Here is a 12,209-nt window from a genome sequence, read left to right as displayed (position 1 = left end):
TGGATTAAATTCTTGGCAAAGTACTTGATTGCAAACTGAGTACAAGCCAGCAGTATGATGTGGCTGCAAACAAAACAATAGAACTACAATTTTCATGGAATCATTTCGGAGTGGCTATCCTTCTCAAGACTTTAGTCCACACATGTTGGACTATAAATGCTAAATAGTATCAGTTCAAGGCTGTATAAATAATGCCTCTTGAGAAATAACTAGGATTTTTTTCAGATACAATAAGAGAATTGCAGCTGGAATCCCAGAAGGCCAATTCATACAACCAATAAAAAGTTTCCATAGCTAACATCAGCAGGTTCCTGTGTTTTTATATGCAGGAGTACCCCTGCATATAGGGATATAGGGAATATAGATGAGCACATGAACTATTGCAGGGTCGACCATCAATTTTGGACCTCAGGGACCACAAACTAATACAATTTTTTTTAAAAAAAGCTAATATATTTAATATATTTTTTTATATTAAATATAAATTTAATGTTGTATGTATGTATGTATGTATGTATGTATGTATGTATGTATGTATGTATATACGTATACATACACACACACACATACACACGTTTAATTATAACAAAAATGTAAATGCTTAATGATAACAAAATAAAACATTCCAGACTGGAAGCCTCTCACCCCTGCATATAGGGATATAGGGGAATATAGATGTCCAGGGGCTTCTCAGCAGGCATCTGCCTACAGAAGGACTGCCACTCTCGGTGATTAATTGGGGGGAGGGGAGGAGGAGAAAGTGGGAGCTCCTTTCAGATCCCGGGTGGAGGATTGAGAGAGCTCAGATCTGCAGCTGAGAAAAAGCTGGGCGGGGGGCTCTTCCAGGTTCACCTGGAGACAGGCAAGGAAAGGTGTCCCTGGGGGCATTTTGTCTCACTTTAGTGCTGCTGTCAAACCCAGCCACAGCCAGTGATTATTTGGGGGCAGGGGAGGGGGGGGAGAGAAAGAGAGCATCTCTTACAATACCAGGGGAGGAAAGGAGGCGAAACGAAGCTCACTCTTTCACTGAGACCTACAAAACGCCAATCTACCGTGTTCTAGGAGTTCTTCGAAATCACCAAATGCTCCTACTCGCAGTTCTCGCGCCTCTCAGCTCTTTGAGGCTTCAAGGTCCCAGCTCTTTGAGGGACATCAAAGCCTCAGAGACGCAGGCAAAGCCGCCGCAGTGGTAGTGCCCGAGTTGCCTTAGCATACTTGGTTAGTTCAGAATTGCCCTACCCAGAGAAGGAGGAAGAGGAACAGTAGTGGAAAAGCAAGCAACTCAGGGCGCTACTGCTGCGGCGGCTTTGCCTGCATCTCCGAGGCTTCGATGTTGGGAGAGGCAGTGAGGGCTGGAGGAGCCGAGAGCTGCACATGGCTCCGTCTCCCTTTCCTTGCCTGCCTGCACATGGGTGTGGGGGGCAGAGGGGAAAGGAAAGTGAGAGAAGCAGGAACAATTCAAAGCGTGGAGAACTAACAGTGGGTGCTGGGGGAGGGGACTGTTGTGGCCACCGTCGCCACCTTATGTGGGAGCTGGTTGGCGCATGCAACTCAGGGACCTGACTCCGGGGTCCCTCAAGCTGGGAGGCGCGAGAACTGTGTGGCCCAGATGAATTGCTTTCAGGGGCCATTTCTTCTGCGGACCACCAAAATTTGGCAACCGCTGAACTATTGAACAGAAGGGAGTATAGTATTAGGCCTAGGCAGGTAGATCTATTATATATGATACTCATAGTTCCATTATCATATCACGTTTAAAAAAAACCTTTATACAGGTGCAAAAATATTGGCAATAGTAAAGGTTTTATGGTTGGCTTACATATAATAGCTAGTAAATGTCAAATTCTGCTATCTTTTTAAATATAATTTTATTAGAGATTTTTAAATGAGTAAAAAATGCAAAAATACAGAAAATGAACTTGAAAAAGAAAGAAAAGGTATATAAAATTTTAAAAAGAAAATGCTTTTAAAGAAACAACTTCTGATCTTAGAGCAGCAAATTTAGCATTGTGGAATCAGTACTCCAGAGTCACTCTTTCATAATTCAACCTTGAGCTAGATATATTCTCTTCTATTGAAACTTAGTATCACTCCATTCGCTTTATTGGAAGAGATACAGTCAAAACATATAAGCTATGTAATCATCATAACCAATTCAGGACTAAAACTGGAAGCACTGTAGTACAAGCAGCAGTAATTTCTCACTTAGTTGCTTCATTTTGATCTAAAAAAAAAAAAAAAAATTTAGATTCCCAACTCAATTGTCACTTCCCATGGGCATAGTAGTTCAAATTTGGATAACAATTAAATTATTTCCCCAGGATCTACTCTTAAAAATGGGGTCTGAGTTGTTGGAGGAAAATCTATTTTACTTCAGTGTATCTTCTTACCAATGCCTACTTCTTAACATTGGTATATAGTATATATATTGTCAGCCATAATAAAACAAAACTCTTAAAAATGGTACTTGACATGTTGAAGGAAAACATATTTTAAAGAATCTTAGCATTCTTACATGTTATATATATTGATTGCCAAAACTTATTTAAGTGCATCATTTTTAAGGGAAAGAAAATTCAGAAGATCCTACTCAAGTATTCAGCTCTGGATCCATATAGTGTGGTTCTACAAAGAATTGTTAATATCATACTAAATTTTTGACAAATCGTTATTATAACTAATCACTTACCCTTCCTATTCACTATAACTTGTCATCTGAAAATGGCATAGTTGTAGCCTGTACTTTGATTTCAGCAAGATTATTCTGATTGCCCCCTAAAATTCCTATTCCTTATGTTTTAATTAAGCCCAAGAAGTCTGCAAAGAAACGGGAGCTGATCCAGGCCAGCACAGCAGGAGAAGCAATTGAAAAAATGTTGGAACAGAAGAAGATTTCAAGTAAAATTAATTATAATGTGTTAAGGGACCTCAACAGCAAAGGAGGTAGCACACCAAAGAAAGATGATGATACCACTGATGACAGCACCAGCACCAAGAAGTTATCAAGGAGAAAGTCTCTTGTGAATCGGAATGTGGCCAATTCGGTAAACCCCGTGGGGAAAAGGTACCACAGTTATTTATCGAAATTTGCATTGTAGCCAATGCATCTAGAACTGATGCATTGTTAATGTTTCTTTGACATTGCAATAGTGTTCATTTTATTGTGGTATGTGAGCCAGAATGAATCTCTAGGTCATATCAGCTAGCAGTATCAGCATGGATTAATCATCACAGCCTGGAGGAATCTACCAGAAATGCATAATTCAGCTGCCAGTGGTTTCCTTGATAGAACTGTCAGATGTATTATGCCATTCCCCTTTTCCTAAATTATCAGGTTTTATATTAGATGGTATGGCAAGCATGCTGAGATAGTGCATGTATGTATTCTTTTCCATGTTAATATGAAAAATAAGTAGTTGTTATCTGTTGTGACATTTTGCAAGATTTGATTTAGTTCTTAGATATACTTTTATACTAATTGTTGGTTGCTAATTACTGACTTGCACATAAAGCTTTTTAGTAAACATTGCTTGTATTTTCCAAAAATATGAGTGAAGGAAGAAGCTGTTGTACTAGCAGGAAAATAATTCCAATTTAGACATTTATTGCATTTAAAATATATGGGCATTACAGACAATTTGCACATTTCTTATTCTCTTCATATGTTCTGCTGGCTATAAAACTAATATCTAAGTTCTGAGCTGATTTTGTTCGGTGCTCTTTCTTCCTGGCCATTGCACAGTATTCTTTAAAGAGACAAAGTTAATTGGCCTTGCAGCATCTTAGTGATACTAGGTGAGTGTCCTGAAGGATATCTTGCCCCAGTAAAGAATCTGTTGCTTTCCCTGTGTCTGCTCATCTGTCTCTGTTTCCCATCTCTTATCAAAGCTAAACCTTTATTGACTTCCTCTCCAGGGCAGGGCTATTGAGTAAATTGATGCAAAGGGAGAGCATGATGCAAAATGACAGTTAAGGCTCTAGTGGGCAGAGGTTACTTCTGGCTTAGAATTTGTTCCAGTGCCAGGGTTCCAGGATTCATCCAGCACCATCCAATTTCTGAATAGCTGTCAGCAGCCCCAAATATGATCCATGTATCATATTGAATTGTTCCAGATAGTAATGTATAATTTAGCAGCAGCTATTATTTATTCTTTATAAACTGGCTTGAAACTTTCAGTTGAATGATAATTTCACTCTATTTACAATAACATAATTATACAAAGTGCTTGCACACCTAAATCTAATTTCTGTAATAGAAACTTCACTTTCTACCTAAGTCCCGCTCCTATTATTTCTGGATTGTGCAACTGACTCTTCTTCCTGCTTACTGACTAAAGACAGATTTCCTTACAACCATAGCTATAGGCACACATAACCTGCCTCTTTTTGAAAGCATTTTTATCAAATCCCTTGTCACAGGAAATTTCATATTACTATCAGAAATGGAATTGTTTTCTCCTTCCCTAATCAAAGTTTTTTTTCCACAAATAGCTTATTTCCAATGAATAAAATACAGACTGTGAAAGCAACCCAGCTGCTGGGTCTTTCATATCTGAATTAGTGACATGAGAGTTCGCTCAAAAATCTGCTATTGTTGTTGCTCATTTGGTGCTTTAAATCATAATAGAGCACTCCGTAAACTGAGCCACATTATTTGAGATACAAAGTCTGCTCCACTCTAATGCAATAATCTCTGAATCCAGGACTTTTCTGTTTCAAGTCACTGTTGTCCATTGTCCAGGAAATTTCTATGTCCATTTGGCCTCAATGATTCTGGGTGTACTGCAAAATGATTCTAAATATTTGGCATTTTTGCCATGCAATGCATTATTGCTAAAGGGTAAAAGGAAAAAAAATGTGGTTTTCATAAGTATCTGTTGTCAGCCATTATGATGAAAAAAAATAATGAAATGTGCATTATGATTTAATAGAGAAAGTGTTGGCTATTTTGTACTTGCATCATAACATCAAACACATACGGAAGTCACAGGTTTTGCAACATGATGTCATATTTCATCATTTGCTCCTCCACATGGATGCCTATGGACGTCTTATTTTAAATGCTAGGATAGGGATATCAAACTTGCGGCCCACGGGCCAGATGTGTCACGTGCTGGCCACGCCCTCCCCTGGTTTAGCAAAAGGGGGGAAAGTTGTGGTATGTCAGTTGATGACAACCTGTATCTTACAATAACTTAATATGTAAGCTAATATCTTACAATCGCGAGTTTGACATCCCTGTGCTAGGACAATGGAAGGAAATGGATGATTTTAAAAATAGGTAGGTAGATAAGGGTGGGTGGATGGATAGATGATAGGTAGGTAGGTAGGTAGGTAGGTAGGTAGATAGATAGATAGATAGATAGATAGATAGATAGATAGATAGATAGATAGATAGATTTTAAGGTTATGACATAGTAAAACACATTCAGAGAAAATTGGGAGTGTTTTTTGCATCAGAATGAACAATTAGCAGTGATAGACAGTTTCTGTACTATTGCAGAGAAACCTGTATTCAGAGGTGGTATTCAGCAAGTTCTGACCAGTTCTGGAAAACCGGTAGCAGAAATTTTGAGTAGTTCAGAGAACTGGCAAATGCCACCTTTCAGTATCCTTCCCCTGCCACGGCCATGAAGCCACACCCACAGAACCAGTAGTAAAAAAATTTGAATCCCACCACTGCCTGTATTGATATATCGATGAAGACATCTGGAGTTAGCTTGTCTCAAAGGAGATTATAGTTCAGAACTTAAATACATATTTATCAGCAAAGCACTCCAAATTCAGTCTCTAGCATCACAATTGAAAAGGATACTTTTGTAGTATGATTAAGAAATGTTTGGTTGAAAACCTGAACAGTCACTACCTGACAAGAATGGACCATACTGAGTTAAACAAACCAGTGGTCTGATCTGAGAGATGGTAGCATCATAGCATCTTGAAAAAGATTTGAAGTTCTTGCAATGAGAAAATAGCTATTTCAAGTCTAAAGGTTATTTTGATTTTCTTAGTATTAAAGATTTACAGCAGTCTTTTTATTATTTTCTTTCGTTATTGTAACTGCAATACCTTATGCATGGTACTAATTCATTCCTTTGTTCAGCATTATTTCAAGATGTAATGCATAATTCCTTTGTTCAGATTTGTTCTTCTGAGGTATTAATAGATAAATGTATTTTAGCCATATAATAATCACAGTAATTTATGTGCAATTAAGAACAAAAATGTGTCCCACTTCTCATTTGACAGTGAAACTCCTCATGTGTCTCCATCCATAAATTGTTAGCACAGATAGTACTATATAATTTGTAGTGATTAACAATCTTCTTGGATTTAGTTTAGAAACCTTAAATGTTGAGTAATTTTTAACTGGCAGAAGAAGATGGATGTCTAATAGCCAACTGTAAGGTACAGGTTGTTAAACTAAAAATCAAGCTTTCTCCATTTATCTAATGTTGCAGATAAAATTGTTGTGTTTGCACATAACAGTAGAAAAACCAGAATTGTACTAATTTCTGACTTCTAGGAGGCACCAATCCTGGATACAAGAATAGCTAAATTAACCAGGAATTGAAAGTTTCCCAGGGTTTCCCAGTGAGATTTCTGGTGGTTGTTACCAAGCTGATTTGAATTCATGAGTCAGAACTGAAGAAGCTTCTTGAGAAGCGAAATGTCATCAAGACAGTCCAGTTTCCTTTTGACAAAGCACCTCTGCGATGTCCAGAAACAATCCTGAGTTGTAATCCTCCCTAATTTAGCTATGAGAATACTCAATTTGGTTGTGAGAGTCAGTGACTAAACTCTCTAGCTTATAACTTATCCATAGTAAGATAGGATTTTTTGGGAAATCTGTTTTATCATTATTGAAGCTAGTCAGTGAATCCTATGCAATACATATGGTGATGCATAATTTGTAGATTATTTGCCAGGGCCATGCAGAATGAATTACCTTGATTATAGTCTATGTCATGCAGATTTTTCCTTCTCTTCCATTGTTAGTGTTAATAAGAGTTTAGCACTGTTTACATGAGATAGCCATGGTTCTTAGCTTCCTGGACATCTACAATTGAGTTTGAGAAGTTGAAAAAGAGAATTTTATGAATATAAACCAAGATAAACATTTGTAATGGTAAATTCCAAATTATGCTTTCAGTATAATTGGTGAGGGCCAAAGATTATTTCTAGGGAAGGTGGTTGAACTGCACCAATGCAACACTGTGTTGCCCAGTCCCAATTCCCCGCCATAGAAAGACAAAAAATAATGTGTTTTGAATTTCAGCTTTGCTAGTGGGTATATAAAGTGTAATTTGTACAATTTAACCTAACTATCCTTGTTGCCACCATAGTCTCTCATTTAAATTCTATTGTGCAATATAATAATGAAATAATAAATGTTTTGGAAAGTGTTTGCTGGTTTGGAAATATTTGTGGGACTTCAGAAATGACATTTTAAGGATCAAGGAAAATTTTTAATTCCAGTGTGTTATCAAAGGCTAATTACATACAATATGATTTGATTTATCACAAGTGAGATGCAATTATCTGTTTATTTAAAAAAGGCAAATGATGTGAGATACTCTGACAAAATACCAGATATGCCCATAAATTTGGAGATTAATAAAGAGAGGTATGCTTGTGGGAGGGGGAGGGGGAGAAAGGCAAAGGCAGAATATGTTTATGCAGATTCAATTCTCTGTAAATGTGTTTTAATTATATTTTTGCTGTATATAATTGGAATTGCCTAATAGAAAAAAGGTCAAATATAATTTTCACATACAAAATGCTTTGTTTTAAGCATTTCCTTCTAGTTTCTGCCAATGTGTACTGTAGCTAAACATAATTCATTCCCCATTATTTTTATTTTTGTCTTAACTCTTACCCAGGTTGTGAAACATGGGATATTGTTATTGGCTAAATGTTATAAATATATGGTTTAAAAAGACATTTTTTTTATAAATGGGGCAAAATTAATATCTATTCCATGTTTAATTTTTCATGAGTTTTTCCAAGCTGGTGGAAATGGACTGTGATCTCTAGTGAAATTTTTGCATATTATATTTTTTGCTTAAACTGAATTCCTTATTACATTGTTTTTGATCTGTTATATCAAATAAATCTGTTAGCAAAGGATTGATGAAGTCTCTATCGTATAAAAAAGGTTTCTGTATTTCATGGTACATAAAAATAGCAATATATGAAGATAGGCAATATTATAAAAGGAATAAATGCATTGTGTTAATCTTGTAAAAATCTAGGAAGAAAAGCAATAGATTTGCAAAAAACACTGGAAGGTTTTACAACAGAAGCTTATTTTGTGTGTGAATTATAGGCTTTGAGAGGCTTCATGTGGGAAAAAATCAGGAAATATTTTATTAGAAGACTAAATTTGAATATCAGGCTTAACACTGTTCTTGTTCTATTTATCAGAGATAAGTTTTAGACATGGGTTTTGGTTACTATCCTTTGTATTTTCATAAATGTATGATTTATTTATTTAAGAGTTTTACCCCATTTTTATCACTTTATAAGTAACTCAAGATGATGAGCATATATGAATAGAAAACAATGTTCTGAGCAATTTTAGAATTGCTGTATTTAGAGGAGGTGTAAAGTTCTGAAACTACATCCTATCCTTTTTCATGCTCACTTTCATTTTAGTTTTATTGCAAATTGCTTTGTTATTTTTATTTTTAATTCTGTTTATTATATTGGAGGCTCTTTGTTGAGTCTTCTTCACCACTTCTATTACCTATTTCCATCAAAACCATCCTGTACTTTCTCCATGTCTTTTAATCTTAACTGTTTCTCGTTCTCTTCTTCTACATTCTTTGCAATTATCCTTTTTCTCACTATACATTTTATGCAGTATATTTCTGGAATGCTAATTTTTTTGCAGCAGTCATTCTGGTATATATTCATTTTTTTTTATCCAAAGGCTCTTTTACTCTATAATTCTACCAAGCATCTTTTTCATACTTCACATTAATGTAATTCTACAGAGTTCTCACATTTGTTACATAATTCTTTTCACTCTCTTCTAAGCAAGTACCACGGGCTTTCTTTCCATCCGCATTGTGTTGACGGTTGAAGATTAATCTGTCTGATAATATTTTTATATAGGACATGTCCTTTCTTTTCCTGAAGTTGTTCATGTAGTTTCATTTCTTTTACTCCTTTTTTAAACCAAAGTTCATCCTTGACGTTGCCAAAAATGTTCTGTTCAAAATGATTCATCACCATTATATCCTTCGCTAATTCTCTTAATCTGTCATCATAAACAATCAAACAACTTATACTTTTAGAGTAATATTCTTTCCTTGGTCATGTATTTAGCAGAACTGTGCACCATATATTTGAAACAAATCTTTTCAAAATATTCACCACTCACCATTCTTATTCTTTTTTTTTCTCTCAAAACTTTTCCACCCATCTGTTTATGTTATACAGGTAGTCCTCGACTTACAACAGTTCATTTAGTGATTGTTCGAAGTTACAATGGCACTGAAAAAGTGACCTATGATCTTTTTCACACTTATGACCATTGCAGCATCCCCATGGTCATGTGATCCAAATTCAACTACTTGGCAGCTGATTCATATGAACAGCAGTTGCATTGTCCTGGGGTGATGTGAATGGTTTTTGTGACTTTTTGACAAGCAAAGTCAATGAGGAAGCCAGATTCGCTTAACAGCCTGTTACTCACTTAACAAGTGCAGTGACTCACTTAGTACCTGTGGCAAGAAAGATCGTAAAATGGGGCAGAATTTATTTAACAAATGTCTCACTTAGCAACATAAATTTTGGGCTCAATTGTGGTCGTAAGTTGAAGACTATCTGTATAACAGAGTACTTACTGTTCGTCCACCCACTCCACCACCACTCCCGTCCCCCCCGGATCGACCCCATTCATTCAGAATGTTGTACATTTTCCCTCAAAAACATATCCAGGCCTCCCAATTATCAACAACCTATGAATCAAACCATATATATCCATAACAACCTAGATGACACTAATTCATAAGTTATGAATTAAATCTATAACTTTAGCACTCTGTGTGTATTCATCAATTCCATTCCACAAGATCAGATCATCTCCATTCAGCCCCTACATACAGGACTTCTTTTTTCTTTGCAGATACACAACATAATCATTTTTCTTTATTTCCTTTTTTGATTCATGCTTTTTACCATTTATTTATTATACACAACTCTATACCCGTGCTTCGCTATGAAACTATGTGATCAAGCTTAGTTTTTTTGGGGGAAATAAGGTGGGGGGGATTGTGCCTCTGCCCACCAGTGTCATCGGTATTCATCTGGCTAGTGTCCTGTCAATGTGTAAGAGAGTTGAAGGCTGTTTGGAAACTCAAACAGTATTTGCTGTGTGAGCAAGGAGACAGCAAGGAGCCTGGACATGGCTTAGCTCAAGTGTTCTGTAGTAAAGCTGCTTGGTGCTGTGAAATTAAAACTGAAATTCCTCTGCTTATGTTTTGCATTTGGAACAGATTTCTTTTCAGGTGGGGAAGGGGAGTAGAACTCCTGAGCATCAGAGTGTGTTACTAATAATATACGAAATATGTCTGTTGGTCATTTCGAAAAACCCTTTCTTAGTGAGCACCTAGAAGCCAAGAGCAATATACATAGCAAATTTCAAGTTTGTAGGCTTTACAGTTCTGGAGATTTTGTGATGATGTGTGAGTGGTATTTCGCTTTTATATAGATAGATTCCAGGTTGTATTTTTCTTAATGTCATGTTTGTCACAAAATGGCCTATAGATATTGACTTCCATTCCCAAATAAGATAGAGAAGTCATAGACTAGGTTACTAGCTGCGATAAAAGTTAGGTCACAGCAGTGGTGGGATTCAAATTGTTTTACTACCGGTTCTGTGGGCGTGACTTGGTGGCCATGGCAGGGGAAGGATACTGTAAAATCTCCAGTCAGAGGTGGTATTTGCTGGTTCTCCAAACTACTCAAAATTTCCACTACCATTTCTCCAGAACTGGTCAGAACCTGCTGAATACCACCTCTGGGTCACAGACAATGATCTCTGCTAATGGTAGGAAAATACTGGTCAGTTTTAATACATTTGAGACAGTATGCTACTAACATCCACTTTTACCCCCAAATTATTCAGCTATTTTATGTAAGTTAAGATCTCATGTTGAGACCTTTTTGAAAGCCAAAATCCTTTTGTCTGCATTCTACTAGATAGGAAGTATAAGTAGTGTACTGACATATACTTTGGATGTTGTGTCGGTAGACATTTGAAACTGGGAGAATATATCTTATACAATATATTCCAATACAATGCTTGCCATTGTTGTCTTGTTATAAAATGCTCATTTATTAGAAGGCAAACTGATAACCTTAAGTTTCCCAACTTCAGACAATCTCAAATATGTCATGTTCCCTTTGACTTTTTTCTAGCTATACTTAACAAAGGAGGGGACCTTTTTTTTTTCTTCAATTTTCTTTGAATGCCCCTGGGGTGACTCCAAACAAAACAAAATCAAACAAAACCAGCTGAGGCAGGTAGTCTTGCAGACACCAAAAGAGCTATTGCTAATGCTGTATTGCTGACATATGTCTTAGTGAGGACTAGTTTGTAGTTATAGTCAGATCTAGATAAACTTTGTGTTGTTTTCTTCTGGGTTTTTCCCCCCAAAATTGGACTTTCTTTGTTTTGCTTCTCATCCAAGAAGCTTTTTCAGTTCTGACTGAATGGTGGCGAATGGAAAGATTTATATTCCTTGCAGTCATCTGGTCATTGGAACATAGACAGACTGGTGCCAAGAACTGGATACAGAACTCCAAATATGATCTAACCAGGATTGAGTAGATTAGAACAATTTCTGATAGAGGAGAATATATGTAGCTTGGTGTTGAAATGAGGGGCCCTTGGTGCTCTCAGAAAAATTATTTCCTGTGTTCTGGATTTATATTTGTGCTAATGCAACCGAAGGTAGTACTTGACATCAAGGCAACCCAGCAATGGATTTATTTCAGAGTTTTAGATTAGTATCCAGTTTTATATTAAATTCCAGTTCATCTGCTGCATTCATAGTTATATTTATAGAAGACCAGTGGATAAACCTGAACTATCTATGAAAAATTAAATTCAACATATACAGTACTAGCTCGATACCCATGCTTCACTACGAAACTATGTGGTCAGGCTTAGTTTTTGAGGAGGAAAATAAGGGGAA

At 36.4% G+C, this 12,209-nt stretch overlaps 1 protein-coding gene across 5 annotated transcripts in view; it reads left to right on the top strand.

Moving 5' to 3' along the window:
• Positions 1–12,209, top strand: part of BRF1 (BRF1 general transcription factor IIIB subunit) — a 224,776-nt gene that overhangs the window by 173,951 nt on the left and 38,616 nt on the right. For all 5 annotated transcript variants that reach the window (XM_087952282.1, XM_026670128.2, XM_026670129.2 and 2 more), the window contains one exon: positions 2,808–3,064. In XM_087952282.1, the coding sequence (XP_087808408.1) occupies positions 2,808–3,064 (257 nt within the window). The remainder of the gene's footprint in view (positions 1–2,807; positions 3,065–12,209) is intronic.

This window comes from Notechis scutatus, chromosome 1 (assembly GCF_049901735.1).
Source record: "Notechis scutatus isolate UNSWTSFEM ecotype Mainland chromosome 1, rNotScu1.2, whole genome shotgun sequence".
Lineage (NCBI taxonomy): Eukaryota > Metazoa > Chordata > Lepidosauria > Squamata > Elapidae > Notechis > Notechis scutatus.
The sequence above is the reverse complement of the archived record's forward strand: the minus strand, read 5'-3'. Positions and strand labels throughout refer to the sequence as shown.